This window comes from Acomys minous (genome assembly GCF_964271855.1).
Source record: "Acomys minous genome assembly, chromosome: 14".
NCBI lineage: Eukaryota > Metazoa > Chordata > Mammalia > Rodentia > Muridae > Acomys > Acomys minous.
This window is the reverse complement of record NC_140496.1, coordinates 64889823-64916918: the sequence shown is the minus strand read 5'-3', so window position 1 is coordinate 64916918 and position 27096 is coordinate 64889823. Positions and strand designations below refer to the sequence as shown.

At 50.5% G+C, this 27096-nt stretch overlaps 2 protein-coding genes and 1 pseudogene across 3 annotated transcripts; all 3 read right to left on the bottom strand.

Annotated features, from left to right (window-relative positions):
* Positions 1 to 4391: 4391 nt before the first annotated feature.
* GSTM3 (glutathione S-transferase mu 3) lies at positions 4392 to 7744 on the bottom strand. The gene is made up of 8 exons (XM_084757588.1): positions 7509 to 7744; positions 7091 to 7166; positions 6725 to 6789; positions 6015 to 6096; positions 5821 to 5921; positions 5037 to 5132; positions 4839 to 4949; positions 4392 to 4581 (listed from the first exon to the last, which is right to left on the bottom strand). The coding sequence occupies exons 1-8, from the start codon at positions 7554 to 7556 to the stop codon at positions 4483 to 4485; spliced, it is 678 nt and encodes a 225-aa protein (XP_084613714.1). The 5' UTR covers positions 7557 to 7744; the 3' UTR covers positions 4392 to 4482.
* A 3890-nt stretch (positions 7745 to 11634) lies between these two features.
* On the bottom strand, positions 11635 to 12091 carry LOC311582966 (small ribosomal subunit protein uS13-like; annotated as a pseudogene). Its single transcript has one exon. The product of its transcript is annotated as a small ribosomal subunit protein uS13-like (transcript).
* A 795-nt stretch (positions 12092 to 12886) lies between these two features.
* On the bottom strand, positions 12887 to 26633 carry EPS8L3 (EPS8 signaling adaptor L3). The gene is made up of 19 exons (XM_084756139.1): positions 26565 to 26633; positions 24605 to 24659; positions 24408 to 24472; positions 22845 to 23003; positions 22464 to 22613; positions 22287 to 22342; positions 21619 to 21839; positions 21407 to 21525; positions 21115 to 21235; positions 20961 to 21022; positions 20685 to 20759; positions 20218 to 20366; positions 15579 to 15660; positions 15322 to 15356; positions 14640 to 14832; positions 14330 to 14458; positions 13959 to 14032; positions 13357 to 13489; positions 12887 to 13158 (listed from the first exon to the last, which is right to left on the bottom strand). Exons 2-19 carry the CDS (start codon positions 24633 to 24635, stop codon positions 13147 to 13149), a joined length of 1866 nt encoding a protein of 621 aa, XP_084612265.1. The 5' UTR covers positions 24636 to 24659; positions 26565 to 26633; the 3' UTR covers positions 12887 to 13146.
* Positions 26634 to 27096: the final 463 nt, after the last annotated feature.

Sequence of the window (27096 nt, the reverse complement as noted above, 5' to 3'; positions counted from 1 at the left end):
GCGGCCTTCCTCTCCTCTCCGCAGGTCTCTCTCCTTCCTCCTCGTGGCCGTCCTTTCTTCTTTCTCCCAGGATTCCTCTCTCTCCTTCTTGGGACCCCCGTGGCCACACTTCTATCTCCTCTGCCCTGCCCAGGTGGGATGGCTTTTTATTAATTGAAAGGTGGGGTCACAGAGACAGCAAACAGTAATTAACATCAACATACATGAGACCATCCCCCAACACCTGCCTGTGCTTGTTCCACAAGGAATTCAGTAAGATGGAACCCAGCACTCCAAGGTAGGGGGGGAGGGCACGGGGGGGGGGGGGGAGGGGAAGGATACAGGTGGGAAAGGAGCAGAAGCCATCATGAAGGTGAGCCGAAGGTGAGCCGGAGACCACAGCTTTTCTGAGACCTCAGAAGCCCCTAGACAGTTCAGCAACAAAATGACCTGAGCTGACTGGCACATTCGAAAAAGCATCGGCTAAATTTCCTCCTCCCCTTCACCATCCAGATCAGTCGCTAGTTAGCAGCACGGGGTCATTTGTTTAAGAGACCAGTCCTGCAATGGAGGGAACAGGAATGTGCAATTTCTATACAGAGGCCAGGTGTTCTCATAAAGCCCCCCCCCCCTTTAAGCTGGCTTTCCAGGCAGATCTAAACCTAGGGTATCAGTGTTCCTGCTCCGCCCACTGCATCAGGAAACAACTCCAACCGCAGAACTGTTTTTTTAATCCTGTAAGCTATTTTCTGTGTGACTGGGAAATGCTTTAAGCTGGTACTCAAGCTGCAACAAGCCAGCTTCCTAATACTTTCGGGGAACTGCTCCACCAAACTGAATACATTGATAACAAGGCCTTTTTTTTTTTTTTAACCTATTGAGGCAACTCAAGTAACCCATCACTCAGTATCATTATTTGTGCCCCGCTGTCCTTATGAGACAACAGGCTATGTTCACCAGAACCAACCAAAAGGTGGCCATTGTGACAGCACTGCTGTCTCGGGCCACGTTAGAATTAAGAGCTCAAGACTGACTGGGGACTTGAGGGCCACCTCTCTTCCTTCAGGGGCCTTCTTCACATTTTTGAGCCATATAATTGGCCAGCAACATAATGCCTTAGAAAAAAAATAGAAGATGCAATCCTAGAACTCAGGAGGCAGATGCAGGAGGATCTCTGTAAATTGGAGGCCATCCTGGTCTATAGAGTGACTTTCAGGACAGCCGGGGCTACCCAGTGAAACCCTGTCTTGGGGAAAAAAAAAACACAATAATGCAATTTGTCTATAACCTGAATATCTGGAATTCATGTTTACCAATAGACGTGCACTCATTTTTGTCTTAGAGTTGCTCACTGCACTGCATGCTCCTCTTATGTGACTTAGAAGCTGCTTAGAGGCTATTTTCTTGCCTTCTGCCCTGTGGGGAACAGATTCTGAGATGGCCCTGGTGTAGTCTCCTCCCATCGAATGGCGATTTACCTTCAGTTTTGGGTCAGCTTTCTGCCGCTGGGACAAATACCTGCGATACATCAGCTTTAAAGGCAGAAGGCTTTGTTTTTGACTCACAATTGCAGAAATCGCAATCCCTGCTCCCTTGGCCCTGTTGCTTTGGGCCTGTAGGGGCACAGTACCTTTAACCTTTAACCTCGTGGCATCTAAGAAACAAGTGGTGGGGGGGGGGCAGGCGGGGAGATAGGGGAAGGAGCCAGAGTCCCACTGCTCCCCCAAGGGCCCTTTCTCCTAAAGGCTCTACACTCTCCCAAAAGCACCGTAGCGGGATGACAAGCCTGTAACACATTGGCCTTTGGAGGGCATTCAATGCCCAAACAGCTAGGACAGTGACATGTTACATATGATTATATCTCTCTTCCCAGGAAGCTTTTTTCCTGACTTTGGTAGAAGCCTCGGTCACAAGGAAGGAGGTGGCTGCTAGCTGGTACCCATCAAGAAACTGAGGCCTCTGCCTAGCCAGGGAGCAGGAACTGTATTCTGTCAACAATCACAAGCTTGGAAGCAGAGCCTCATCCAGTCGGGCTGGGGAATCAGGAAGGACCCTCCCTGCACACCGCGTACAGGTTTCGTACGAGATCAAGCCGCATCTCAGTAAAGCTGAGTCCAGGCCTCTCGCCCATTTTAGAAACCTCATACGCATGTGCTGTGTTAGGCTGATAAGCCTGTAATACTGATGCACAGCAATGCCTACTCATCGCTATTGGGATTCTGGTTGTCCCAGCAGCTCCCCCAACTTCTCTCCTTGGTTAAATCCCCGAGGCCTTCTCTAGGGCAGACCACTCTCTCATGCTCCTGAAATTGATGTCCCACCAAGACACAAAACTATGCTGGCGGGAATTGGGAAAGGTGGCATCTACACTGTCCCTCCTGAGGAAGCTCTCCAGACCGCACTGGGTGTCAGGCCATCCAGGACCTATGTCCCTTACTAGTGAGACCTTTGGGATCTGGTCTCCAGGTTTCTCTCTGGGGCTGAAAGCTTCAGTAAAAATTGTGCTCTGGGCCGAGTGTGATAGCGCACACCTTTAATCCCAGCACTTGGGAGGCAGAGGCAGGCGGCTCTCTGTGAGTTCGAGGCCAGCCTGGTCTACAAAGAGAGTTCTAGGACAACCAGGGCTACACAGAGAAACCCTGTCTCAAAAAAAAAGAAACCTTTAAAAATGTGTGCTCTGGTTCAATCTCCACAGGACTCAATTGTAACTTTGTTTTTTTTTCTTAACACTAGTTATGTGTATGTGTATGTGTTGCAGCTGTGTAGCTCAGCGTTCTCCTAGGACTCCTAAGAGTGGGAGCAGGGCCTGTCTGACTCCTTTGCCGGCTTTTGGGATCCTTTTCCTCCTACTTGGTTGCCTGGTCTAGTTTTACTGCTACTTGATATGCCGTGTTCAGTTGATATCCATGGGAGGTCTGCCCTTTTCTGCAGAGAAAGGAGGAGCTGGGGGGGGGGGGGGGGGAACTGGGAGGAGGGGAAACTGTGGTCCAGATGTAAAAAGAAAAAGGAAAAAGTTGTGTTGTTTCCATTTCCGACAGACACAAAACGCAGGTGCTAGGCTTCTGGCGCCACGTGCACTGGAGCTTCTATACTCACTAAATTTATAAACAAAATGTTAAAATTAAATCATTTTGTCTTAAAAAAAAAACCCTGGTTCTCATAGCTAAAAAGGAAAAACTTTTAGCTTGTCTCTGAATGCCCTTTAAGGCTCACTCTGGAAACCAGGGCTTTGTTAGCTCTGTCTGTATTCGCCGCTTCTCAGGCCTGGACTTAACAAAGCTGGCACGCTCTACTTCCTTATCTGCAAACTAATTTCGGAACTCAGAATTATGTTGGGGATCCACGTTGGTTTGTATAGTTCATTCTGTGTGTGAATTCAGCTGCACACAGTTGCTGTACGTGCATGTGTGTTTTTACACACATGTGGAAGCCAGAGGACAACCTCAAGTGCCACTCCTCAGGATACCGCCCACCCCGACCCCTCTCTGTGGACAGGGCTTTTTACTGTCCAGGAACTCATTATTTGGCTAGATTTTGGGCAGTGCACTCCCGGAAAGCTGGTTGCCTCTGCCTCTCCGGCACCGGCTTTCTGAGTGTGTGCCACCACAACCGCCTCTCAGTCACTTCCGTGCCCTCCGTCCCTGCCATGTGACATTCCCTACCACCTCTGGGCGTTCATATCACATCTACTTGTTCTTACATGACACCAGTACAATTTCCCTTTTGGAGTATACGCGTTTTTTTAGTGATCTTGCAGAGAAAGAGTGGTTGAGCCAGGCACAGTGGCACATGCCTATAATCTCAGCACTCGGGGAGGCAGAGTTGTCTGTGAGCTCGAGGCCAGCCGAATCTACAAAGTGAGGCCGGGACTGCCAAGGCTACACAGAGAAGCCCTGTCTTGAAACAAACAAAAAACTCCAAACACACAAAGAGAGTGGTTGGGCCACAGAATATGATTTGCATTTTGAAACTGATTATTTCCTCGGGTACCTGTATTGGTCTTCAGGATCACTGCGCGTTGCCTAGTATGAGGTACAGGGCTCCCTCATTTTTAATTAGTAACCAATTATTCGAACAAGCCCACCGGTTTAAATTCCACCTTTCTCACATTAAACTCCCTCCCCTGGCCCCAGTTCTGTTGCATCTATTGGCGCCACACAGTTTTACCTATCCCCATGGATTCATGGGGTTTCTGTGTCTGTCTAAAGCACTTGCCACCTCAAACTGGGCAAAACCTGTACTTCACAGTGCGCATGCACACTCAAGCTTGGGGTTAACTTCTAGCCCTTGAGCTCAGCCGAGGAGTAAAGACTATCAACATGGCTGTGCATGGATTCATGGCATCTCCATCCTCAGCATCTCCTCACTCTCCTTTGGCCTTTAAGCTGACAAGAAATCCATCTAGACACCAGTTAATGGAGCTGCTGTTTATTTAGAAGAGTGGAAAAGACAGAAGGCAGTCCCTCAGGAGGAGACGGGACAAAGCGAGCAGCGAGCGCTGGCTCAGCATAAGCACTTGTTCCCCCACTTGGCCATCTTGTTATTGATTGGCATCTTGAAGCAGCGGTCAGACTGCAGGAATGACGCAATCTTCTCCAGAGCCTGAAGGAAAAGCACACCAGGTCTTGTTAGGACCCGCAACCAAACAGTGCCACTCACAGGCTCTCTGCCTTCACCTATTTCTGTCTGCTGGCACTTTCAGGGTGTAAAAGCCAAGATCGCCCCAAGACTTAAAAGCCCAGAGGTGTCTAACCACTGATCCACTCAGGCAGAAGTTGCTGTTGGGCAAGTACAATGGTGCCTGCAGGGTGGAGGGGTGCCTGTGCATATTTCTTTGAGAAAGGGACAGGAAACATCACCTCAAAACGGCACATGAAAGCCTTCAGATTTGGGAACTCATCCAGGCACTTGGGCTCAAACATGCGGTTCTGGTCTAAGACATCATAGGTGAGAAAGTCCACAAAGGTGAGCTAGAACAAGGACAACGAGACGTGAGGCCAGAGGAGTTCACTGAGACCTGCTGAGCCAGACAGCTAGCCCCTGGGTCTTCTTCCTACCTTCTCCCCTGCAAACCATGAGCATTTCCCCAGGAACAGTGAGAACTGTTTCAGCTGTGAGGGTAGCTGTTCCAAGTACTGAGGCTTCAGGCTTTCCTAGGAGGGAAAAAGAGCAATGGCTGTTGCTGGGTTGACAAGATGGTACAACTGGGGTGACCAGTGTTAGATTCCCAGGTCCGATATTAATGTTGTCTTTGGACTTCTATGCACATTACCCACCCTCCCTCCCTCCCTCCCTCTCTCTCCCCTTCTTCCCTCCCTCCCTCCCTCTCTCCTTCTTCCCTCCCTCCCTCCCTCTCTCTCCCCTCTTCCCTCCCTCCCTCCCTCTCTCTCCCCTCTTCCCTCTCTCCCTCCCTCCCTCCCTCCCTCTCTCTCCCCTTCTTCCCTCCCTCCCTCCCTCTCTCCCCTCTTCCCTCCCTCCCTCCCTCTCTCTCCCCTCTTCCCTCTCTCCCTCCCTCCCTTCCTCCCCCTCTCCCTCCCTTCTTCCCTCAAGGGCTGGACCATTGATGGACACACCAGACCCTTCTCTAGACAGCTTCTTCCTGCCTTCACTTGGAGGAGGCAGGATAGGGAGTTGAGCTTTGGAAGGTAGGAGGAGCTAACACCAGAATTTCAGGACGAACCAAACCAAAAAAAAGAAAAAACAAACAAACAAACAAACAAACAAACAAAAAACCACAGTCTGTTTCAACCCTTATTGTTTGGGTTGATGGAAAGTCGGCGGTGGCAGACAGAAGCAGAATAGGCCTTAGCACTTCTGCTGATTGCAGATAAGGAGGCTCACGTGGTCAGAATGGTAGCAGAGCCGAACCAGCTGCATGCGGAAGTCCATTATCTGGTTCTCCATGATGTCCACTCGGATCTTTTCTTCTTCGGTGTCACCACCTGTAGCCAGATGACAGTCAGTCACCCCTGGGATTACCCACCTCCCGGCGAGCAAACTGCCTTGCCTCTCAGCGTCAGCTTTAGCCCACTCACACATGTTGTGCTTGCGGGCGATGTATCGCAAGATGGCGTTACTCTGGGTGATCTTGTTCTTCCCGTCCATGAGATAGGGCAACTGGGAGAGGAAAGTAAAACAGTGAACCTGGCACGGCCTCCCCTCCCCCACTCTCTGGGAAAGAGGAGACTTGCAAGGCAGTGAACGTGAGATAGAGCAGAAGCTTGGAGAAAGAACAAACTAGAGGACTCAGTCCCCACCGGACTCTAGGCCAGGGTGCTTAATTCTCCGTGTCAGCATGGATGTTTGCACCTGGCATGTAGGCTTTCTCTGAACACTTTTACAAGGCAAAGTGCAAATATTGTATACTTTAAAATATAATACTATAAGAGTGGTGTGCTTATGGGATGTGTTAAAGGATATCGGTTTTAGCAACCACGATACTTAAGAAAACCGGGACACATTTAGGCTACTGTGAAAATACTTGGTATCTATCAGTGACAAAGTCACAGACCTGGCTAGCAACCAATGTCTCTTATGGCCTGTCTTTCCGAGACAGGAAAATGTTAGTGTTTGATAGTATTTGTGGGAATTAAACTTGTCATTCTCCTTCCTCTTCAATGGCCCTTGAATCCTATCCATTCTATCCACCTGAAGAGTCTGTTACTAGAGTCTCAAACCAGAGATGAAGGAAGAACAGACACACTCGACCGTCTTCCCTTCTGCCTACTCCTCCAAAGCCACCTACATTAGGAAAATCCAGATCCAGCTTGAATTTCACGTCCAGCCATTGGCTTCTATCGTAGTCAGGAGCTGTAAGAGAGAAGTGGCACCCAACCCCTTACCAACCTAGCTGGGAAACGACTTAGTCCTGATATCTTGAGTTCTCAATGGCCAAAAGCCAACCCTTGAGTTTCTGTAGCCAACATATTAAGATGGGCTTGGACAGGAGGAGGGATCCCCAAGGCCGGGGGGGTCTTCTCTTGGCACCGTTACCAGCTAACTGGTACAGGGGTCCCACATGACCTCAGTGTGGTGTTCTCCTCTGGGTAAAAGACACCTATAGGACCACGCTGGCCCAATGCGGAGGGCCACTGGCACCCACAGACATTACCTTCCCCACACGTGTAGCGTTTCTCCTCATAGCTGGTATCAGTAAACTCCAGGAGCATGCGGATGGCATGAGCCAGCTAAAGGTTAAGGGGGATGGAGAAAGACCCCAGTCAGCGCGCCTGCGCGGTACCCACTTGCTCCTAACCCCCTCCGGTCAACGTCCCCAACCCAACAGTTTCCAAGCCCCTGCACCCCGTAGTGGGAAATTGTCGTTAAGCAGAAACAGATCCAGGGACGTGCAGTTCCCTCTTCTCCGCACTGTCTGGGGATGGCCTCGGGGGCAGCTTAGCTGACGCTGGTCGCTGGTCGCAGCAGAGAGGCGGCTACCGCACCAGCTGCAGCCCACCGGTCCCCCAACCCCCGCCCGACCCGCCTGCACTTCTCTGTCCCAGAGGCCAGGCTGGCGAGGGGCCACTCACCCCGCGGATATCCCAGTAACCCAGAACCATAGACGACTTAGACGACATATTGAGTGATTTGAGCCCCTTCAGAGATAGTCGAAGGACTGCGGCCGTCCAACTTTATACTGGACTCTGTGGGCGGTGCCAACGTGACCGGACTGGCTCCTCCTGCCTCGCTCGGTGTTCCACCCGCCCTCCGCGCGGTCACTTGGCCACGCGCACGCGCAGCTGCGGCAGCTCCTGAAGGCTTCGCGCGGGACTGCTGATGCATCGACACTCCGGAACTAGGGACCAGGACGTTAGTTACCTGGACAGCGTGAGAGCCATGCCGCATAATGAGCTGGCATCGGGTCAGCGAGAGTCGGAATTCTGACCACAGGGAACCGCTGTCTTTAGCTCCCGTAGTGGGGCATGTGAAGGGCCGAAAAAGAAAGCTTGATAAACAACAATCTCACACACACACACACACACACACACACACACACACACACACACACACACACACACACACACACACACACATCACTTAGACACGTAAAACTGTGAGATAGGAGATGAATCAGGTATAAGGCAAAACCTAAAGTACTCTGAGGGTAGAAATATTTTCTACCAAGATACAAAGTGGCTCTGTGAAGACTGTGAGGGAGGTCGTGGACAGGGAGAAAAAGAATAGGTCATGCACATTGGAAATGCCCCGAAGGACACTCCAGGAAGAAGAGTCGAGAAAACACTGAAAGATGGGAGACAGATAAGCAAGACAAACAGCAGGCGCTGTTGAGTTAGGCTGGTTTATGAGCTTGTGGTAGAAGGAGATTTAAGAGTTTGGGGCAGGTTGTAAAGGGTATTGGCTGCCAGAGAGAGTATTTGACTGTTTTCTCTTTGTTCTGTGGGGAGTGTATAGAAATTTAGACCATAACGTCCACTAGAAGTACAATGCAAAAACACAGATGTGGTTTTTAAAATATTTTTCTTAAAAATTTTTTTCTTCTAGTTAAAAAAAGAGGTGTGTGTGTGTGTGTGTGTGAATTCATAATATACTTTATTTAGCCCAGTAAATTCTGTCTCAGAATGTAATATGAAAATTACTGAGATGTGTTCTATTGTTTGTTTCAGCACCTTACACTTTTTGTTTTGTTTTTTGAGACAGCGTTTCTCTGTGTAGCCTGGGCTCTCCTGGACTCACTTTGGAAACCAGGCTGGCCTTGAACTGACAGCGATCCACCTGCCTCTGCCTCCCGAGTGCTGGTATTAAAGGCGTGCGCCACCACGCCTGGCACCACCGAACGCTTAAGACACACCTCCACCAAGGGTTAGCTCCTTCTTATGCGCATGAGCCACATGTGCATACTGTGTGACCAATACAGACCTAGATGCTTTGATGAAATGAGTGACACTGCCAGAATTTCCTTCAGGTCGCTGATCTGGCTTCCTTATGTACAGTGGCCTGGAGGCAGGAAGCCTGGCCGTTTTTCGTTTGCTGCTGCCCCCCAGTGTTTCTGAGTACCTATTATGGGTAAGGACTGTTTTAGACGCTGAGGTCCTAGAACTAGAGTCAGCAGACAAAAGTCCGTGCCCTGGAGGAGGAACCCACTAATGCGGAGACGCAGAAACAAATATCAGTGTCTAGGAAGTCAGAGAATGGTACGCATATTATGGAGTAAGCAATAAAGAACTGCCATATAAGGAGGGGGGATGAGCGGGTGGGGGCTCCAGTAGGAAGGGGACTTCCTGTATTGAAGAATGAGAATTAAGCATTTTTTTTTTTTTTTGGTTTTTCGAGACAGGGTTTCTCTGTGTAGCCTTGGCCATCCTGGACTCACTTTGTAGACCAGGCTGGCCTCGAACTCACAGCGATCTGCCTGCCTCTGCCTCCCGAGTGCTGGGATTAAAGGCATGCGCCACCACGCCCGGCCTTTTATTTAGATTCTTTAGGTCTGTGTACTGTAGTGTGGTTATCCTGCATTATGTGGCTAATATCTGCTTATAAGTGAGTATATACCACGGGTGTCTTTCTGGACCTGGGTTACCTCACTCAGGATGATCCTTTCTAGTTCCATCCATCTGCCTGCAAATTTCAAGATTTCCTTGTTTTTAATAGCTTAGTAGTATTTCATTGTGTAAATGTACCACAGCTAAGGGACATCTAGGTTATTTCCATATTCTGGCTATTACAAATAAAGCTGCTATGAACATAGTTGAGCAAATGTCCTTGGCATATGGTGCAGCATCTTTCAGATATATGCCCAGGAGTGGTATAGCTGGGTCTTGAGGTAGAACTATTCCCAGTTTTCCGAGAAAGCACCAGATTGATTTGCAAAATGGCTGTATAAGTTTGCACTCCTGCCAGCAATGGCGGGGCAGCCTTGCCAGGCCACCCAGGAAGAGGATGCAGGCAGTCCAGATGAGACTTGATAGGCTGAAGTCAGGTGATGAGGGAGGAGGGCTCCTCCTTTCTGAGGACTAGGGGAAAGGAGAGGTGAGGGCAGGACTGGGAGGCAATGAGGGAGGGGGCTATGATCAGGATGTAAATTGAACAAATTAAAAAATGTTTTAATTAACTAAAATAAAAGAATGGGAGGCAGAGGCAGGAGGATCATTGTGAGTTCGAGGCCCGCCTGGTCTACAAAGCGAGTCCAGGACAGCTAAGGCTACATAGAGAGACCTTGTCTCGAAACAAAACAAAAAAAGAATGTGAGTATATATGTGGGACCTAGTAAGAGGCTCACTCTCCAGCAAATGGTTTCTGGAATCAATCTCCTGCGCTGGTGCAGGAGGCAGAGAACTCGGGCAGAGACATGTTGACATACAAGGGGTGTCATTCTATAGACCGCATGTAAAACTGTATGATCACCATGGGAGTGAGAGCCACAGAGAAGACACAAGGTGTGCAGGCTTGAACTGCTGTGGCACAGCACTTAGAAGGAGGGACGAATCAGAGAAGGAATCTGAAATAGTGGCTGGAACAGTGAGAGGGAAACCAGGTGTCCTGGAAACCGAGGGAAGACATCGGGAGGACCAAGTAGACAGCCCCATTGAATGTGGCTGACAGGTCGCTGCATATAACCAAGTCTGAGGATTAACAGTTGGATTTAGCGACGTAGGCATCATAGTTCCTGTGAGACAGTGTAAGATTTGGGGGATGCTCCTGCAGCTTGGGGAAGAGCCAAGCCTCTGTGCTCATTCCTGGCTCCGTTGTCGGTGCTGGGCAGGGGAATGGGTGTGAGAGCTATTGTGGAGGAATGGGGTTGGGGGTGTCCAGAGTTGTTCTGCTCACCCCCCCCACAGCACAGCTCCTCAGGACCCTCGGCACCTACTCCTCGAGTCTGGGTGTGGGATACCATGCTTTAGTTTAGCTGACTCAAACTTCAGACTCTGTAAAAGGACATTTTGCTAAAAAGGCAGAAATCAGTATAGACACACGAGTCTCTAATGCTTGCGTTTATTCTTCCCAAGACAGAAAAAGCCAGTGACAAATTAACTTGAGGCACTAGTCTAAACCATACAGAGCATGCTAGCACATCAGGCAATAATGTAGGTGTTTCACTTGTTAGTTAATATAGTCCGGTGCAGGCTAAACAGTGGTGTGTTCTGCCCAATTTGTAGAAAAAGGAACCTAAGGCTGGAGAGGATGGGTGGACCACTCAAGTGCCCTGGGTGGTCCAGGATTCAGATGGAGGATGGCCTAATACTTCATTTTTGTGGCTTCACTGTGTTTTGCTGTAGCCGCTCACCTTACATGGCCTTTTCTATGAAGTTTGGGAAACATTGGGGTAGAACGTGTTTTTTCTATTCCTGTAGGTTTCCCCTGGTTTGCAGCTCTGAGAGGAGCCAAGGCCGGTGGTCCATTCTGAGACCTTAACTTTTCTGTTAAAGCTAGCTTGCCTCAGCAAGTCAGACTCTGAAGGCCTTTCCCTTGCCTCCTCTTTTTTGAGGAAAAGTTTTTTCTTTCATACTTTGTGTTATCAGCTACGAGAGATGCTTTTGTGAGGCCATGATGCTGAGGGAATGATATAAGCCATCTGAAAATAAGGTACTTAGCCTGGGATGATGTTGCAGTCTTGGATAAATTCAGCCAAAAGAGATTCCTAGATCATCTTTTTTTTTTTTTTTTTGTACACAAACTATTAACAAAGGTCCCAGTGACTCATTTCTTCTTGGACACACATACAGTACGTCCCTGCAGCTAGTGGTCTTGGTGTGCTGACCTTAGACATGAAGGCCTCAAAAGTTTCGCAGCCCACTACGGGCTCTAATCATCTTTAGTCCCTCCAGGTCCTCACGCACCTTGTTGTCTGGAACAACATTGGCCAGAACCTGTACTTTCTGTCCTTCACATCCCTCTGTGTGTTCAAGAACCAGTCTGGGATATTGTACTGTCATGGATTCTGCGTGATGGTGACCACACCCTCCACCTCATCCTCCGTGAGTTCTCCAGCCCTCTCAGTGAGGTCAGTGACTGCTTTCCTCAACACCACATGAGCATATCTCCACCTCACACCCTGAATGGCAGCGATGGCAAAGGCTATTTTCCACAGCCCATCGATGTTGGTGTTGAGTGCTCACAAAATGTGCTGGAACTTCTCAGGGATCCCTAGAGACATGGTGGTGGCACGTGTGGCGGCGTGTAGGCCTCCTGTGGAAGAGCTCCTGGGCTGTCTTAAGAACCTATGAGGGGTTCCTGAATCCATGAGACTATCAAACCTTATCTGTAGAGTATATCAATGAAAACATAGATTCTCTTCTATGGAGATGAGTTCATTCCATGAGTTTCGAGATGAAGTAAACTATTTACGCCTATAAACACTGATAGGCGGCCCGAACTGTTCACATAACCCCGAGAACAGAGATCCGGGGAGTGGACCGATTTGTGTGACTTCACACAGCGGACCTGAGGACTTTCACCTGCCAGGGTAATGTTCCTGGGTGCTGCCACTGAAGAGTCAGGTGGGATGAAGCTCACTGTTGACTCATCTAGGAAGTTCCCGAGGAGAGCACGTGGTACCTCACTTCCTTGTTACCGCTCTTCTGGGGCAGCAGCCGGGGTGGGCAAAGCTTGCAGCTGTCAGCAGAGTACTCTTTGCTTTGGTGACATGCTGGGCCTACAGCTGCACTAGGAGCTCAGGATTAGACTGGGAGCCATGCCCGTAGAAGGATAGCAGTGATGCTTGTAGCCTCATTTGAGAGTTAATTTAGAGAGGAGAAAGAGAGCAAGAAGACCATCGTCCCCAAAGGCTGGTTCTTATTGCAGTGAGCTCTCTCTTTAGTTCAGTCAGTCTGGCCAGTAAATGGTTGCAGGGTTGGGCCCAGTATCCTGGCTTCCTGCTCCCTCCCTTTGGTTCCCATCAGGCCAAGAATAAATGGCAAGAGGAAGGGCATATAATAGGCTTAAAGATGCTTTTTATTGGAAAGGAGTAGGGCTATAGAGATTAGGAATTAAGACTAGGAATACGTGTGCTGAGCTTAGCATAGTAAGTAAAATAAATAGTAGCTGGAGAGGGCCTCCAACCCAAAGAGGGTAGCGTTTGCCTCAATGTCTAGGCATGTTCATCTTCTTTGCTGTATGATCTGTGAAATGTGGTTTGCCACAAACTGGGTACCAAGTACTCCATCTTACATATGACAGGTCCTTTGTCTTGGAGGTATCTGAGCTGGTCTCTTAATGACTCATCTAAAGGAAGAAAATAGTTCAGATGGAGCTGGTCCTAAGTGACCATCGCCAAAGCTCTGAGACACACCCTGAATGGATGAATGGATGAAGCTGAGTCCCCAAGAGATAGCCCAAGCCTAGTGTCCCCAGCTCTCCCTTTCTCACCCCAAGAGGATTTAAAACCTTCAAATGGGAGTCAGAACCTCAGGGCTTCCTCACCCCCAGCATCCTTCTGACAGCATCCAGCCGGGCCTGGATTCGTGGGGCCTCCTGCGGACACAGCATCTGCAGCTCCCCAGGTCTCATGTGAAGCAGCTGGCTCCCCACTAGGGTCCCGAGAGTCCTTACAGTGCTGTAAATAACAATGGTGGAATCCACCAGAGAAAGAGTGGGTGAATTCCAGGCCTCAGTATTTGTGTAGAGAAGGAACGTTGGGGTTACAGGAATTAGGCATCTGCAGATGCAGGAATAAACCTACTGGTTTGGCCTTAGTGTGTTACAGAACTTCTAAGTTTGATGGTAGAAGCACTTTGGAAGAGAATGTTCTGGAAGGGAAGGGTGGCTAAGGTGGCAGCCCAAGTTCTTCTAGAATTCACTGCCCTTGACTCTTTCACAACCTATGGCCTCCTTAACTTGGTGCCTTACCCTAGGCTCAGACAAGCAACTTTCATTCAACAGAGAAAGCCTAAGATGGAGCCGCCATGGACAACAACAGAAGCTGGGTCGCACGTTGTAGGTCTCTGAGTGGGAAGGGGCCTGTGGTTCTCACCTGAGCCATTTACAGGGCTCCGCCCTCATCCCCCATGAGAATGGGCACTCACACAGTAGAGAAGTTCTCTGCTTGTAGCCAGGCTGTGACCTCCTCAGGCTTTGAGCTAAGGCGAAGCATTGGAGCCTAAAATCAAGGGATACTAGAGGTCAGAGGTCATCCCATCTCCCCAACACGCACAGCCTCCCCGAGTGGGTCCCTTCTACTGAGATCCCATCAAGCCACTTACCCTCTGATTTTCTAGTTTGGCAGGGACCCTGCCTTAACTTTCCTTCAGACCCTACAGTGAACTTGGCACCCAGGAAGCATGCAATGATGCGGATTAAATTGAGCTAAGACAGTCTCTGTTTGTCACCTAATCCTTCCTGTTCCCACCTCTGGCTCAGGACTCAGGGCCCTTGGGTATCCTGGGTGGGGCATTACCCGAAAGGAGGATTGGCTGTGGCCTCTAGGGGCTCCGGCCGGCAGGGGCTCGAGGATGTTGCTGGGAATGTAACCAGTCAGTCCCGCTTCATTCTTGACCAGCCACCATCGCTTGCTCTGGTCCAGAACCTACCAAGAACCACCACATCAGCCACCAGAGCCTCCATCCTCCCATCCCCTCTGCCCCCAAGACTCTGCCCTTCCCCCGATCTTTCCCACTTTTCCTTTCCTCTCTGTAAAAGCCACCCACCCCAGGCTAACTGTACCTCCCACCAACCAGCTCTTTTCTGCCTTCCAGCATAGGCCTCACCTCCAGAACCTCTCCCTGGGCCACAGTCAGTTCCTGGGCATTCCTTGCTTCAAACTCATACAGGACTTGCATTTTCAGGACTGGTTTGGCAGGGCTTGAGCTGGCGGGTGGGAGGTTTGAGCCCTCATGCTCGGGGCTATGGTTGTATGGCTCGTCCTGAGAGAAGTGTGGGCTGCCCCTCATCCTGGAACCTCTGACACGGGAGAGACAGAGTCAGGATGGCTGGAGAACAGAATTTGTGCCCGTGGCCCAGCCACAGTGTCCCAGAGAGCTCCTAGTATGGTCTGCTGGTGACTTTTTGGGTTTCCATAGGATTTGATGGCAATAGTGTTAGGCGGGGATTGGGGGAAGAGGTTTTACAGACAGGAGACACTCTGAAATGTTGTTTATCTCTGAGAGTATTTCCAGAAGTGGAATTTTTCTGGATCTTCATTTTGCTCCGAGCACCACATTATACCTGGTCCATGGGGACTCAGAGGGTACAAGAAGAAGCATTTGGGGGCCCTAGGAGGTAAGGGACTGCGTTTTTACCCAAGGGAGCAGAGACGCATCTTTGTACAAGACTGGGTCTGGCTAAGTGAAAGCACAGGTGCTCTCTGGGATCTAGCAATCCACAGGCGAAAGGCTCTGCTCTCTACCACCTTCCCTGCGACTGTGAGAATCCAGTAAGCACGTGACATACCGAAGGGAAATAGAATCCTGGCTTCTTAAGGGTTCCTGTAAGAAGTAAAACCAGAGTGAGTTGGAATAGGAAGTAGCCGGCGCGGTAGCAGGGAGGGGCTACCAGGCCAAAACACAGGCCTACAACAGCTACCTCTTGTCTATGGCCTACCTCCCCCCAGCAGGTACCCATATAGCCCACCCCTTAGTCACCTGTCACAGGATTTGGATCTGGCCTGCAAGAGGTCCTGTTAGGCCTCAGTGCTAAGCAACCCTTACCATGGCGTAGGGCTCTGGGATCTGCCAGCCATCGTAGAATGTGGGTTGGTAGGGAGGCGGTTCACTGCCTGTCCAGTCAGCCCTGAGGGGAGAACAAAGCTGAGTCTAGAGCCACTGTGCACCTGGCTGTGGGATGTGGGGAAGAAGAAGATGAGAAGCCTAGCCTCGGGGATCTGTGGCTGATGGGGACACAACGCCTGTATGCAGACAAAGGCTTCAGAAAACCCTCAAAGGAACAAATGGTTCAACAGCCAAACAGTGTTACTATCTGTGGGCAGCCTCACCTTGGTCGCTAGGAACGCAGTGGACATTTGATCGCCCTCATTAAGTTTTAGAATTAAAGTGGTGCAATCTGAAGTGTTGGGGCTGGAAGACCCCTTTCGGGAATTTCAAAGACCAGCCCCACCCCTTTATCTATTTATTTATACTGAAAATAGATTTTTTTCATACAATATATTGTGACTACGCTCTCTCCTCCCCCAACTCCTCCCAGATCCTTCCCTGTTCCCCACCCACCTAACCCCACACCCTTCTTTCTCTCTCTCAGTAGAACAGTCACCTAAAAAAAAAATTAAAATGAAATAAAATTAGATAAAACAAAAGCAAACCAGAACAAGACATTAAAAAATAGAAGAAAAAGAGCCAAAGAAAAGGTTCAGGGAACGCATACAGATGCAGTGATACACATGTGCACCCATACAGAAATCCCATAGAAACACAAAACTGGAAACCATAGTATATACACAAAGCACATATAAGGGGGAAGGTGGAGGAGGAGGAGGAGGAGGAAGAGGAAGAGGAAGAAGAAGAAGAAGAAGAAGAAGAAGAAGAAGAAGAAGAAGAAGAAGAAGAAGAAGAAGAAGAAGAAGAAGAAAAGAACACTTGCCAAGCATTACATGAGAAAGAACAAAGAATCTTCAAAAATGCCATTCCCTTGGTTTTGTGTTGGTCATCTACAGCTGGGCATGGGCCTGGCCTTCACAGTAGCTTGTACATCCAGGAAGACTCCATTGGAGAAAACTAATTTTTCATTTTCGAGTAGTTATTAATCAGAGATAGCTTCCAGGTTATGGATAGAGGCTCCTTCCTACCCACTTCCTCTCTCAGCACTGGGACCCCGTATCTGGCCCAGACCTGTGCAGCTTCTGTGCATGCTGCCGCCCCTTTTAAAACATTTTTATTTTTGACACAGGGTCCACTGAGTTGTCCAAAATGTCCCTGAACTCACACTATAGCCCTGGTTGCTCTTGAACCTGCAGTCCTCCGGCCTTAGCCTCCAGGATGGCTGAAATTACAGGCCTGTACCACCATGCCTGCTCCATTCGGTATTTTTCTGACCTGTTAGCCATGTCCCAGCAACAGCTCGCTTTCCTAATCACTAAACAGCCCAAAGAACTTCACTGTAGAAGACACATCCCAGTGGGGGCAGCTCTGACTAATGCAGGCGTGGGGCTGATACTTGCTCTTACCTCTCCCTTGCACACTGCACAGGACTGTGCCGTGTTTGGACTCCAGGCTTATCGGCCTGAGAATGTGCACCCACATCTGGAAGTTCCTCTCCCTGCCTCACTGAGGCAGCTGCAAAAGACTCCCTCTAAGTTTAGTATAGCCTTTGACTCCATGGTTCACAGTTCATACATGTCTGTTTCTTATTATGTTGCACTACTTGGGGGGGGTGCGGGGGGGGGAGGCTGTCTTTCTACCACTATGGCTGGGTCGTAAGTAGTGGCTAATACCTGTGTATTCACTAGGAGTAAACTCCTCCCCATTGGTGCTGTCTCTGTGCCCTAGAAACATGCTCAGGTCTTCTGTTGACCAGGTGACGACTTCTGGGAACATGCTTTATGCTGTGCTCAGATCTTCTTACCCCTGATTGTGATCTCTACCACTACTGTACTGAAACTGGCCCATAGAAACTTCTGATATTCAAGCTGGAGATTACTTTTTTTCTTCAAGACAGGGTTTCTCTGTGTAGCCTTGGCTGTCCTGGACTCACTTTGTAGACCAGGCTGGCCTCGAACTCACAGAGATCCACCTGCCTCTGCCTCCTAAGTGCTGGGATTAAAGGGGTGCGCCACCATGCCCGGCTGCAGGAGATGTTTTATAGTTCAGTGGTGGAGAGCGTGCCTCACATGCTCAAGGCCCTGGGCTGTCTGTCTGTCCAGCAACAGGGTGGGGTGATCCTGGTAATCTAGTGATTGCCAAGTCTGATGGCCGGGGTGTCCCCGATCTTTCTGGATTATCACACCATTTAGTGTTACTTACAACTTGGGGTCATTTTATCTAAAACCAAAGCTCTGACATGTGATTTGACAGAAATTCAGTTCTTCTAAGAACTTTTACATGTCTTCTGTATTTCTTTCACATTGTTCTATTCACTTCTAGTTATTTTTAAAAATTAGGGACTCTGTAAAGGCATATCTGTTTTGTATTTTGTTTTTTTCAAGACAGGGTTTCTCTGTGTAGCCTTGGCTGTCTTGGACTCAATTTGTAAACCAGGCTGGCCTGGAACTCACAGAGATCCGCCTGCCTCTGCCTCCCAAGTGCTGGGATTAAAGGCATGCACCACCATACCCAGCTGGCCATATCTGACTTAATGGATTATCTATTAAAATTGTGCCATTTTATTAATACTGGGACTGTTTTGCTTCTTTATGGATACTGTTAAAATTATATCTGTCAACCAAATTTTCCGTGTGTGTGTGTGTGTGTGTGTGTGTGTGTGTGTGTGTGTGTGTGTGTGTGTGCATCTTGGTATGGGGTGTGCACATGTGAATGTGTGTGCCTATGTGTGTGAGTATGGTGGCCAGAGGTTGATGTCATCTCCACCTTACTTTTTGAGACACAATCTCTCACTTAACCTGGCATGCGTCTCTTCAGCTAGGCTGGATGAGCCCCTCCAGGGACCCCACTTTCTCTCCCCTGGCCCTGACACCGGGGTTACATGCTGCCATGTTTGGCTTTTACGTTAAGATTCTCACTCAGGCCCTCAAGCTTGCACAGCAGGCATGTCAGAGACAATTTCTCAAAATTGTAACACTGGTTTTTGAAATATATATTCAGTGTTCAAGTGGCTGAATGAAGGCACCAGAGGCCCCTTTGTCTTAGTCTCCCACAGAGCCTGTTTCCTTGTCTTTCTAGTACTAGACAGATATCAGAGCTGTCCCCACAGGTGACATAAGCCCAGGGCAGCTGTAGGGTCCAGGGTCTAAGGCTGTTACAAGAGTTCCAGGATGCATAACTTCCTTCATTTATTGCTAAACAAATAAAACACATAATATAGATCATTTGGGTAAAAATGACCCAAATGTCCAATGATGGATAAAAGACACACACAGTGTGGCATGCCCAGAGAATGGAATATCAATCACGAAAAGGAAGGAAGTTCTGACACGTGCTACAACATGGATGAACTTTGAGGACATATTGATAAAATCTACTGGGTACAAAAGGATGAACCACCGTCTTATTTCACTTACATAAAATACCTAGAGTAGGCAACCACTCGTGGACGTAGAACAAACGTGGCTAGAGGCTGGGGGCGAGGAGATGGGGAGTTCTTTTCTATGGGGACAGCCTTTCTGTGTGGGATGAGCGAACTCTGAAGCTAGATAGTGGAGTTGGTGCACAGTATCGCTATATGCTCGATGCTATTGAATTAGAGACTGAAACCGGCCCATTGCATTATGCATACTTTACAATCAAAACAAGTAGGTTTTGTTGAAGCTAACTGTATCTTTAAGTAAACTGGAAAAAAAAAAAAGTCACATGGTCCGAATTAAAAAGAACTCCCCATTAGGCAAGAACTGCTCAGTCTTGTAGTGGTTCCCTTCCCAAGCCCCAGGCTCCCGACTGAAGTCTCCCTGCGATGTGTGATGTAGATGATGTGTCCCTGGGTGCTGGGTGTTTGGGTGCGCTCTTCTCTCTTAGTTTGCATCCCTCCCTCCCACCCCCACGGGCTCTCTTTTTAACTCTGTGATGTCTTTCTGCTTTCTATCTGCTTTCCCTTCTGCCTTCTCCTGAATTAGAGGAAGCAAAGTCAGAGGCTCCCGCTGGATACCACACAGACCTCTCTCGCTGTGGCATCCTGGGCACGGGGATACTGTTCTATCACGTAGGTGAGACCTCTCAGCTGGAGGACCAGCTGTGTGGCCTCTGTACACACTTCCCGTAATGGCTTAGCCCAGGTGCCTACGTGAGTCTCCTCAATCCTCAGGCTTGAGGATTGAGTCCCTAACTGTCCCCATGTCTACCACCAACACGCCAGACGCAGCAGCATGGCTTCTCTGGTTCTCTCAACATCCCTCCTGAGGCATGCCGGATCAACTTGCTGACGTTACATCTGTGGCGTCTTTTATATCAGTCTTTCTTAAATTCTGAGCTGGACTGGGGCTAAGTTTTCACTTTGTCCCTGCCCTGGTGAAAAATGAATATACACCTTAGTATAAGGTTGGCATTGCTCATTTTCCTCTAAGGAAGTGTGCTTCTTCACTGGGTAAAAGGATTGTTTAGTAAAAAGTTGAGAACTCTCTGGAGAGTCCCCCACATTCTCGGGATAGGCTTCTGGTTTGTGGTAGTGTAACACCAGCCACACATCGTGTTCTGCTTTGAGTCCTTTGTGCCCCGTGTCTTCACTTACCAGCTGGTGGTCCAGGCTGTGCCTAGTGACTTCCAGAGAGTGTTCTCGTCTGGGTTTAGACAGGACTGCAGCAGGCCTATGGCTCTGGGGGTGAGGAGGGGTGAAATCACTTTTTCTGCAAGGCCAGCCTCAGGGCACTCAGACAGGACCTGGAGGAGAGATGGAAATAGAAGGCATCAGTACATCTTAGTCAGAAGGGGATAGGAACGGTTGAGGGCCCCACCCACACCTCCCACCCGCTTGCTTGCTCGCTCGCTCGCTCTGTTTCCTTGCTTCCACCCGGGGTCCTTGACTCTGTTGCCAGCCTATCAGGTCTGTTGAAGGTTTTTATCTGAGTGGTACCCTGTTGAGTAAAGGGCAGGTCCCACAGCTCCGCTCTGCCCTGCCACCCCCCCCCCCAGCCTCTGTTCCTCCTCTGCTCCCCCTGGGCTTCAGCTGGTCTGTCACCTTGTCTGCCCTCCACTCACAAATTTCAGGGTTTGGAAGACGAGGTCCACAAACTCGGGGGCAGTCGTCTCCTGCAGCCGGAAGGCCAGCTTTGCCTGAAGACACAGCACAATGTTGGTTACCGTCCTAACCTTCTTCACCAGCACCCCAGCACCCCATCAGTGTTTTGTGCCTTGGCTTACAGCCTGGCACACCCCTTCAAAAGTCCCAAGAGAAGGAGAACCTGGAGAAGGGAAAGGCTTGGGTGGGTGACATCAGAGGGAAAGAAGGACCCAGAACTGGCCAGAGCCACTAACCAAGAGGTTGAAGCTGAACTTGATCTTCTGGAAGCAGTCAATGTACTGTGCTTGTGTTATACCTGGCAGGGGGGGGGGAGGGCAGGGATAAAGGTGGGGTCTACAGGTCCTCCCATGGTTCCCCTGCTCCTTTCCCTTGGCACGAAGCACTTACCCTTTTGAGTCTTCTTCTTTTTTCTCCCAAGTTTTCTCTTCTTATGACTGCCTTTTGCCTTGGCCTCCTTCAGCTTTCCCGTGAACAGCTCGATGTCTCTTAGGACGTGGTTCAGCACCTCCTGGACCCCCCAACAACCCATGGCCTTGTGTGCACAGTTACGAAAGCCCTGAAACACTTAGCCCTGGCCCTGCCTTCACCCCCACCATAAGCCATAGCCATAGTAGCTCCAGCCCTGCGCTGTCTACCTTGGGAATCCCAGCCCAGAAAACCTCAGACCACCTTCTGTTACCTCGTCCCTCTCTGGGTCCTCAGGAGATGGAGCACGCCTTGGAGGAGGAGGCAGAGTGAAGCCACTGGGTTCTCGGGCACTTGGGTAGTGTGTCAGAGGCCTTGGCGGTGGCACGATGCCTGCAGTGGATGCGGAGGGAGGGACCGTGAGCCTAGAACGTCTTTGGCTTGATCTAAAACGTTTCCTCCACCTGCCTTCATACACAAACTTACTGTGTTCCGGGGTCAAGTTGTGTGGCTGTTCTGGAGGAAGCCTCTGCTCTGGAGGAGGAAACCTCTGCTCTGGAGGAGGAAACCTCTGCTCTGGAGGAGGAAACCTCTGCTCTGGAGAGAACCTCTGCTCCAGAGGGGGTGCCTGTTGTATAGGGAGCGGCCTTTCCAGAGGAGGCCCCTTCCACCTGTCCTGGTTTGGATGAAGGACTCCAAATCGAGGTCTATGGAAGGCATAGTGAAAGATATAGCATTGATCAAGTTCTTGAGAGACAGACAGAGAGAGAGAGAGAGAGAGAGAGAGAGAGAGAGAGAGAGAGAGAGAGAGAGAGAGAGACCTAAGCCCACACTTCTTCCCCAGGCCCACGAGCATCACCATCTCTGTAGAAACCCCACTCCTGCCCCTCACCCTCTACTTGAGTTTTCCCTGACTCCACTATGTTTCATCTGCCCAGTCCCTGGGCCTTCTTAGGGTCTAGAGTGGCCTCTGGAGATAGTATCCAATGTATTCAATACCTTCCCCACACCCCGTTATTGGCCCAAGCCTTTATTAGTTCTAGGCATGTGTTTGTTGGGTCCCAGGGTCGTTAATTCTCCTAATATATAGCCAGGATATGACCCTCAAGCATGAGCTAGGAGACCCTGTATATCCCTGGGCAGAAGCAGCCTACCTTTCTTCTAGCTCTTCCTCTAGGGCCTTCTGTAGGCTCGTCTTCAGCTGTTCTGCCTGGAGGAAGTAGCAGTCAGTGTGTGTGTGTGTGTGTGTGTGTGTGTGTGTGTGTGTAGTGTGTAGTGTGTGTGTAATAGCCGCCCAACTCCACACCTGGCCACCATACCCAGTCACTCACCCCTACTTCCTGGCATTGGAAGAGCAAAGTGCTGGTGCCTGGCAGGCTAGACTCCTGCACAGTGACCGACAGGATGGAGTTGTAGGAGCAGGTGTTGAGTGCTACATCTATGGCCTTGATGTTGTCCAGGCGGTAAGAATCTAGGTCCTCCTAAGCCAGGTAGAAAGAGCCACTGAGACTCTGAAGTGGGTCATACCTGCCCTCAGTGGGCTGGTAGAGTCTCTATTCAATTCTTAGACCTCTGCCCCCACTTCCTGTCCTGCCTCTCCCTGGTTTGGGATGTGCGTTGGATATGAAGAGGCATGGAGAGGCAGGTGGAGAGCCCAATCCTTGCTCTTTGGCATCCTGGGTTAGCTAGGGTCCATGGCTGAGAAGGCTGACCTTTGTCTCAATGTCCAGCAGCTGGAGCCAGCCATCTTTGACCTGTAGGATGAGGTCTTGGCTCCACACTCGACCCTGGGCATCCATCTCCTGAAGCTTCTGTAGGGCATCCTTGGGCTCCCGGACTCTCTGTGTCCCCAGCTTACACGTCATCAGATGCTAAGGGGGGTGAGGAAGAGACTGTGGGGAGATCATGTTTCTCCATACAGCAAGAGCCTGTAGACGTTGGGTTCCTGAAGAGGCTTCCGGGCCTAGGGCTAAGGGGCATTCTAAGACCCCCAAAGGAACCACCGGACGTAGTGATTGGGTGGCCATGGGTGTGTGTTCCAATTATCCAACACCATCCGTGTTCCTCCGTGTGGGCTGTAGGAGCTTCCTGGTTCCCTTTGCTGCATTTAGGAACTATTGTCCTAAGGCTATTCTTCCCCATTACTGACCTCACTTGCCTTTTTCCATACTGTTGCCCACACCCAGCTGTCTTTCCTGCTCTGCCACCACAGTGCCACAGGGCTCGCAGGAAGATGGAGTATCTTCTTTCTGGTTCTTGCACAGAGCTGCAGCACTCTCCGGCTCCCCTCACTCTCTTTGCCTTCTGCTGATGCCACTGTTTGGCAGCCACCCTCCTCCAGAGATCTGTCTCTCTCCACAGCCAAATGTTGCCTTCCCCGGGTCATCCTCCACTGACCCTAGGCTTCTGATGGGGACGCTGAGTCTACTTCCTGCCCCTGGACCTCAGTCCTCACTCCTGCCCAGGTGTGGGTCCTCTCAGTGTGTCCATACTGCCAGCAACTCAGCAGAGCCCAAATGGCCTGTCACTGTGAATGTATCTCTTCTTGCTCTTGCCTGCTGGGCCTCAGTGAAGCTAGTTCCCAGCCCAATGCTACAGAGAAGCTGGTTTGCATCCCGGGAGCCCTTTCTCCACTGCACAGTGAATTTCCTGCTTGTCTCTTAACATGTGAGACTACCCAGGTAGGGGTGGGTTCTGTCTGCCCCACGCCTCTCCCTCTCCCCCCTCCCCATGTACTGTGGTCCCCTACCATGTCCTAGTTCAGCAAGTTCTTCTGACCATATCTTTGCAGTTTAAAAGCCCAGATCTCCAAGTGCCAGCTATCCACTTGGGTGAGGCCAGAGACTCCCATTCCAGAGCTCCAGGCCTCTCCCCTCTGTGACACTGGCCCTTGGAGCTGCCACCCTCATACCTTTTGCCCCACAGCCACGTGCAATCTTGAACAAAGTAAAGGTGGTGGCTTGGAAAACAAGGGGGGGGGGGACAGTTGGTAGAATGGCTTTCTGCGGGGCTTGACTATTTACTCTGTCACTCCTGTCAAGGAGCCTGGTGTCCATCCCTACAACCTCCAGCTGGGCCTGCTCTGCCCGCCCTGGGACTGTTCTCTAATCCCCCAATCTTGGCAGACGTTCAGGCCTCAGGCTGGATGAATCTGACTCCGCAGAGTTCAGTCAGGTTGAGCTGTTGTGTCAGGCGTGTCTATGCTTCGGTAAGGCAGTGGGCATGCAGGAGCCCTAGGTTTGCTCAGATACTGCCTGGGCCCCGGGGGTACTCACCTCTACCCTGTGCTGTAGGAAGGTAGGTTCTGAGGTCACACTCTGGGAATATTCCTTCCGGTGCACTGTGGGTACAAAGTCAAGGGCAGGGGGCAGCAGTAGAGAGGTAAGGGCTTGGACAGCTGCAGGCGCAGTGGAGAAGGTGGGGTTTGGGGAGCTTGGCTAAGAGGGGAGCTGATCAGGGCGGGGGACCTTACTGTAGATGGCTCTGCTGCTGGGCCGGGACATGTTGACACTGCTGAGGTCAGCTTCCTACAATCACAGTGAACCAGAAACAGTCATGAGACTAAGGGGCAGAAATACGAGGCCTGGCTGCTGTTGTTTTGACCTGGGGACTCTGTGACCATATCTGAAGCTCTTGGCTCCTGGGTAACTATCCAGAGCCAGGTGCATCTAATGTCCTGCCCAGGAAGTCCCCATCTTGTTAGGTTTGGAGGCCAGGGGCCAGGGGAGGACGGCCTGCGGCAGATGGGGACAGTATGGACAGCTTCCTATTATTTGAATAACAGGTTCAGATCTTACTCTGGGACAAAACGTGAAAGGTGCCATGGATGCATTGCTTCTCTGGGTGGGCAGAGGGCTCAGTTGCTCTCCTTGCCATAACAAGACTCAAGTCCAGCCCTGTTTCAATTCCGTAAACAGGGAGGGAGCTCCCAGCTAATCACCCTGCCTGCAAGAATGACTCTCTCTCTCTCTCTCTCTCTCTCTCTCTCTCTCTCTCTCTCTCTCTCTGTGTGTGTGTGTGTGTGTGTGTGTGTGTGTGAGAGAGAGAGAGAGAGAGAGAGAGAGAGAGACTGTGTAACTTGTGCATATGACTATGTGTGAGGTTGTGTGTGTGTTAGATACAAAGATCAATAGAAGGCAGACAGACAGACAGACATGCATACGGTGTGGGGTGCTCTGTGGAACTTGCCAGGGACTTACATTCACCTGATGTCTGACCACCACTCCCTACACTTTCCCTTCTGGGGCTCCCAGGTTGTCTCCCAGAGCCCCCTCCCCACCCAAACTCTCCAACTCCAGCCAACCGCCTGGCAAAACCCTCTTTAGCCACCACCTGCCCAGAGTGTCCCCAAATGCCATTTTCAGCCTCGCCCATTCCTCTCTAACAACCCTGAGAGTGCTCTGAGCCTGCTGCCAAGCCTCTGCTGGCCTCACTTAGTCTTCAGCACCAGATGGTGCTCTGGACTCTAAGGGATCAGCTTCAGTGACTCAGCTCACACTCAAAGCAACCCCAGAGCTGCAGCCCTTGCCCCCACTGATCAGAGAAGGACTCCGACGAACTGTCTGGCTTCCAAATGTGTCCCTGTCACTCGGTGATGGGTCATGGGGGGTGGGGTCTAGGACACACATCTTTTGAAATGGCGTGGAACTAAATGCTGGGTGTGTGGAGGAGTCAATGGTGCACCTGAGTCGAGGGGACGTGCGGCTCCATGCATCTGTCTGCATGGCGCCCTTCAGCTGCATGCAACCCTGGCATATCCCGACCAAAGTGTAAGGAAGCACCCACGCCCGTTTATTGGGACTGTTATGAAAATGACAGAGATCTGATAAGGTGACTCACAGATGGAAAAATGATTCGCCAGTCAACATCATGGGAACACAGAGGAGGCGGTGGATCTCTGTTCCCGTGTTGGGGAGAACCCCTTTCCGAGACAAAAGCAAGGGGGTACTGGGAGCCTGGTTGGTTCCTCTGCCTCCCTCACCTCCCTGGGGTGAAATTCAACTCCTGACTCTAAGTGGAAGTAAAAAGAGACCTGCTCTGCTCAGCCCTGCCTTCCTCTTCACACCAGGATGGTCCCTGTAGGCTACCAAGGATTCCCTGGGCCTGACAGAGATGGTTCAATATCTACTGCTAAAGACCCTGCGCCCTAGGGCTGGGATACTGGTGAGCTGCCTGGACCCTTTCAACATCAGGCATTGGCCTTTGCTCTCCCTTGTGTAGGTGTATAGAGCAAGGAAGAGGTATTTACAAGGCTGACCTTGGGGGAACCTTCTAGAGCCCCTACGCTTCCATCTGCTTCCTGGTCTCCAGCTGCCTTATTCCTTCTCCCAGAGTCCGAGAAGAGGCTGCTGTGAGATGCCCCCTAACTGGGAAGCCACAGGTCTGGCCCCAAGATTTCTGATGCCTGCTATTACCTGGAGCTAGGCTCTTACCTCAGTGCCGGTGCAGCCTGGTGTCTGGTCCCCCAAGGAAGCCGATGTTTGAGCCAGTAGTCCAGGGGAATTCGGTTTAGCTTCTCTGCCAGCTGCGTCAGGCAGAGACCTACTGACGACCAGGCAGCCTGCGGGTGAGGAAACAGGCTCTGAGGAAGCCACACCTATGGTCTTTGGACTCTGGAGGGCGGGGAGGCCTCACAGGCTACCAACCGCCAGCACTAAAGTGGATAGCGTCTGTGCTGACAGATGTCAGAGCTTGACCAGAGACCCCTCTTGCCTAGCTTTCTCCTTTTTGGCCCTCTGGTCTTGGGTGTGGCCACCTCATCTCCTTACCTTTTACGTATCTCCTCTGAGGGCCTGGGTTAGCATCCGTCACTGGGGCCACACATTAGAAAAGGCACTCGTGGTCTCATGAGTCTGGTTTCTGTGTTAGGGGCAGGCCGCAGATGAGCCAGAGACTCAAGAAAATCTTTGGGTTGGTATGTGTGATTTATGCTTCTGTGCTGCTCCTGTGGCACGTGATCATGTG

Excerpts from the sequence above, each read along its gene's own strand:
- GSTM3 (XM_084757588.1), bottom strand. The coding sequence starts at position 7,556 with ATGTCGTCTAAGTCGTCTATGGTTCTGGGTTACTGGGATATCCGCGGG. Across the intron at positions 6,097-6,724 it reads TGGATCTGGATTTTCCTAAT|TTGCCCTATCTCATGGACGG; the intron begins GTAGGTGGCTTT and ends TTCCTCTCCCAG. Across the intron at positions 4,950-5,036 it reads CATGGTTTGCAGGGGAGAAG|CTCACCTTTGTGGACTTTCT; the intron begins GTAGGAAGAAGA and ends TCCTTGTTCTAG.
- EPS8L3 (XM_084756139.1), bottom strand. The coding sequence starts at position 24,635 with ATGTCCCGGCCCAGCAGCAGAGCCATCTACA. Across the intron at positions 23,004-24,407 it reads TCCTACAGCACAGGGTAGAG|CATCTGATGACGTGTAAGCT; the intron begins GTGAGTACCCCC and ends CACCCCCCTTAG. Across the intron at positions 15,357-15,578 it reads TCCCAGAGCCCTACGCCATG|GAACCCTTAAGAAGCCAGGA; the intron begins GTAAGGGTTGCT and ends TACTTCTTACAG.